At 49.4% G+C, this 3,576-nt stretch overlaps 1 protein-coding gene across 1 annotated transcript; it reads right to left on the bottom strand.

The window, feature by feature from the left end:
- Positions 1 to 2,396: 2,396 nt before the first annotated feature.
- On the bottom strand, positions 2,397 to 3,344 carry LOC125111955 (putative olfactory receptor 52P1). The gene has a single exon (XM_047754143.1). The coding sequence runs from the start codon at positions 3,342 to 3,344 to the stop codon at positions 2,397 to 2,399; it is 948 nt and encodes a 315-aa protein (XP_047610099.1).
- Between the last annotated feature and the right edge of the window lie 232 nt (positions 3,345 to 3,576).

Here is a 3,576-nt window from a genome sequence, read left to right as displayed (position 1 = left end):
AATAGTCATAGCAGCTTTATTCATAATAGCCCAAATTAGCATATCACCCAGATGTCCAAAAACAAGCAGCTGAACTTTGATATAGTCATACAATGGAATATTTCTCAGCAATAAAAAGGAATTAACAACACCACAAATGAATCTCAAAAACATGTTCAACCAAGAATATATTTAACTCCACTTATATGGACTTCTAGAGTGATTAGTTTGATCCAAGTTAATCAAAATAAAACAGTAGTCGTCTCCGTGTTGGAGCAAGGGTGTAGCCGGGAAGGTGCCTAAGGGAACTTTCTGGGACTATAAAAATATTCTGTGTCTTAATTACGGTGATGGTTATACTGATGTATCCATTTGTCAGAAATCATCAAACTATACACTTACTATATGTACTTCATTTAGGTAAATCATGCCTCATTAAAAAAGGCATGGTTTGGGGGGAAATAAATCCAATGTAGTCCCAAATTGAATGTAACTGATTTTTTTTTTTTACTTACCCCATAGTTTGAATTAAATATTCTGGAGATTAGAATTTACTGGCCAGTCTGTCTGGCGACCTGGGTTGTCTGTAAAGCAAATTGAAACTACTAATTTCATGTGTGCTGAGTTTTGGCGTGAAGGAGGAATTTTGTTACAGTGAGATGAGAGTCCCTGAGAGTGCAAGGGAGAGTTTGCTGAGGTCTCATATCTGAGTTGTCAGAGCTTCCTCTTCCTGAATCACCGTTAACATCTCTAAGCCCCTAGAATAGTGTTTGGCATGTGGCATGTCCTCAGAAATATCAGTGATTTAGGGAAAGAATTAGCTCCTGACTCCTAGATGACACCTCATTGGATTCTTGGCCATGAGGCCTAGATGATAAGCACTCACCTGGCAAAGAGTAAAAGACATGTAATTTAGAATTAGAAAGATCTGAGTTTGAATTCTAGCTTGATATTTACTGACTTTCTTGGACATGTTACTACCTTCCTAAGCTTCCATCCCGGCTTCATAAAGTGGGGGTGTGTTAATTTCACGTTCTTATCAGGTGGTTTGGAGACCACAGCAGGCCCGTGCACATCTTCTCGGTGCACCACAGCCATGAGCTCCCCCATCGCTGCTGCTGGGTGAAGTTTTGGGGGGGGGGGGGGCGGGTAGCTCATCCCAGTCCTGCTAGAGGCTTTCTCCTGTGGAAGCTCTTTCCTAGCTTATTGATATGATTGCCCGGGAAGTCAGATACCCATCAGTCTGCCTGCTGATTCTGAGCAAGGAGGTGGAACAGAGCCCCCAAGAACTCTGGAGCCTAAGGAGCCTTCCAGTTGCAGCCACCACTTTCATGTTTGTACACCTGCTCAGGGGGGCCCACTGGACTGCCTCTTCTGTTGTCTCTCCAAACAAGAGGCCTGGTCTCTTCCTTAAACTTTGAAGCTTAGTGACAGTGCTATCGGGCCAATCACAGGGAGCAGACAGAAATACTGAGGATGCTCAGACTTGACGTCACCCAGCCTGAGACTTTGTTCCCACACGTTATACCCAGCATGGCGGAAGGCTTCTGGAGAAGTGGCCTTTCCTGTCCACGCGCAGGTGGGGAGAGATGAGGGGGACCCTAGGACCTCGTCCTCCCTGAGCAAGCTAGGTGCCCTCTCTTAGTCCCTGTGGTACCATCATCATATGAGTCAAGTTGGTTAAGCTGCTCTCTCCTTATGCCTGTGTTTCCTCTAACAGTGAGCAGTCATCGTGGGAGAAGGACGTTTGACCTAATTAAGTTGATACCTCTAGATTTTAGCAAAAAATTTTTGGCCCACAGTCCATGCTCAGGGGAAAAAAAATAAAAGCATTCACCTTCCAGAGAACCTTCCTTGACTGGCAATGACATTGTCGTTTAATCCTCTGTACAGCAGAGAGTTTGCCCACGATTCTTATTGGTGGTGGTGGTTGTCCCTCCGGCCTCTTGCTGACTGTTCTGTCTCTCTCATCCTCTGTGTGTTTCTCCTATTGGACTTCGAGCTCACTGAGGGAGGTTCTCTCTACCCTACCAGAGAAGGAACTCCTGACTGTGGATGAGGGTTATTTCTCTTTGTCAGACCACTAGTCATATCTTTTTCATTTTATCAGGTCCTGGAAAGTAGGAGCCAGGTCACAAGAGCAGAGTGGGATTCCCTAGAAGCCATTGTCTGCTTGGCACCCAGGTTTCCCATTGGACAGAGGATCCCTGAGCTTTGTAACCATATCTCATCCCAAGTGGGAGCCACCTGGATGGTTCTTCTCCCTTCCCACTGGTGCTAAGCCTCCTTATCAAAGTCAGGAGACCCACTGAGTATGGGTTTCTGTCTCCACATTGTGCTGGGAGCCACTGGTGTCTTAAGCATTGCCCAAGGGCTAAGGGGAGAATAGGGGAGGGCCCCTTGGTAGGGCTGAAGACTTACGAATGAACAAAGCCCCGCTTCAGCAGTCGGAGAGCCCCATCCCGGATCTGCTTGGTCTTCACGCCATAGATGATGGGGTTGAGCATGGGTGGCATGACGAGGTAGAGGTCGGCCAAGAGGATGTGGATGTGACGGGGCACGTGATGGCCAAAGCGCTGGGTGTAGAAGGAGAAGAGCCCCGGTGTGTAGAAGAGAAGGATGACACCCAGGTGGGAGCCACATGTGCCAAAGGTCTTAGCCCTTGCCTCCTTGGAGGACAAGCCTAGCACAGCCCGGAGGATGAGTGCGTAGGAGACAGCAATGCAGATGGAGTCAGTGCCCACCACCAGGGTGGCAGCGGTGATGCCGTAGATGTTGTTCGGCTGTGTGCCCCCGCAAGCTAGCTTTACCACAGCCATGTGCTCGCAGTAGGAGTGGGCCACCACCCGGCTGCAGTAGCTCAGTCTTGCCAGTAAGCAGGTGAGTGGGGTCATGAGTCCTAAGCCACGAAACACAGCAGCAGCCCCCAGCTTGCCCACAGCCTCGGGGGGCAGCAGGGACCCATAGTGCAGTGGCCGACAGATGGCCAAGTAGCGGTCAAAGGCCATGGCCAGCAGGATTCCAGATTCTACTGCTGAGAAGCCATGGATAAAGAACATCTGGGCAGCACAGGCCCCAAAGGCGATCTCAGCAGCATTTGCCCAAAAGAGTGCAAGGAGTTTGGGCACAGTGGATGTGCAGAGCACCAGGTCGATGAGAGACAGCATGCACAGGAACAGGTACATGGGCTGGTGCAGGGCAGGCTCTGAACGCACCACCAGCAGCACTGCCATGTTGCCGAGCACCGCCAGGGCATACATGGAGCAGAAGGGAAAGGCAATCCAGAAGTGGGATGCCTCCAGGCCAGGAATTCCCATGAGCAGGAAGGAGGTTGGGTTCTGATGGCTGTGGTTTGTGAAGTGCATGGCTTGGTCAAGGTGGGGTTGGTAGAGAAGAGCTTACTGCCTTGATCTGTGCTATAGGAAACTGTGAGAGATGAAGCAGTTGGGATGCATCCTTATGCTGTGGCTCAAACTGACATGGCAGCAGGAAACAGTTGAGTTAGAGCTCACGAAAAGCATCCAGGGTGAGAAGATCATAGAGCACTGGGAAATGACGCAAGGCAGGAGGTGAGGGTCTCATTATCAGGGTTCAAAG

Source organism: Phacochoerus africanus, chromosome 11, assembly GCF_016906955.1.
Source record: "Phacochoerus africanus isolate WHEZ1 chromosome 11, ROS_Pafr_v1, whole genome shotgun sequence".
NCBI classification, from domain to species: domain Eukaryota; kingdom Metazoa; phylum Chordata; class Mammalia; order Artiodactyla; family Suidae; genus Phacochoerus; species Phacochoerus africanus.
This window is presented reverse-complemented; position numbering and strand designations above follow the sequence as displayed.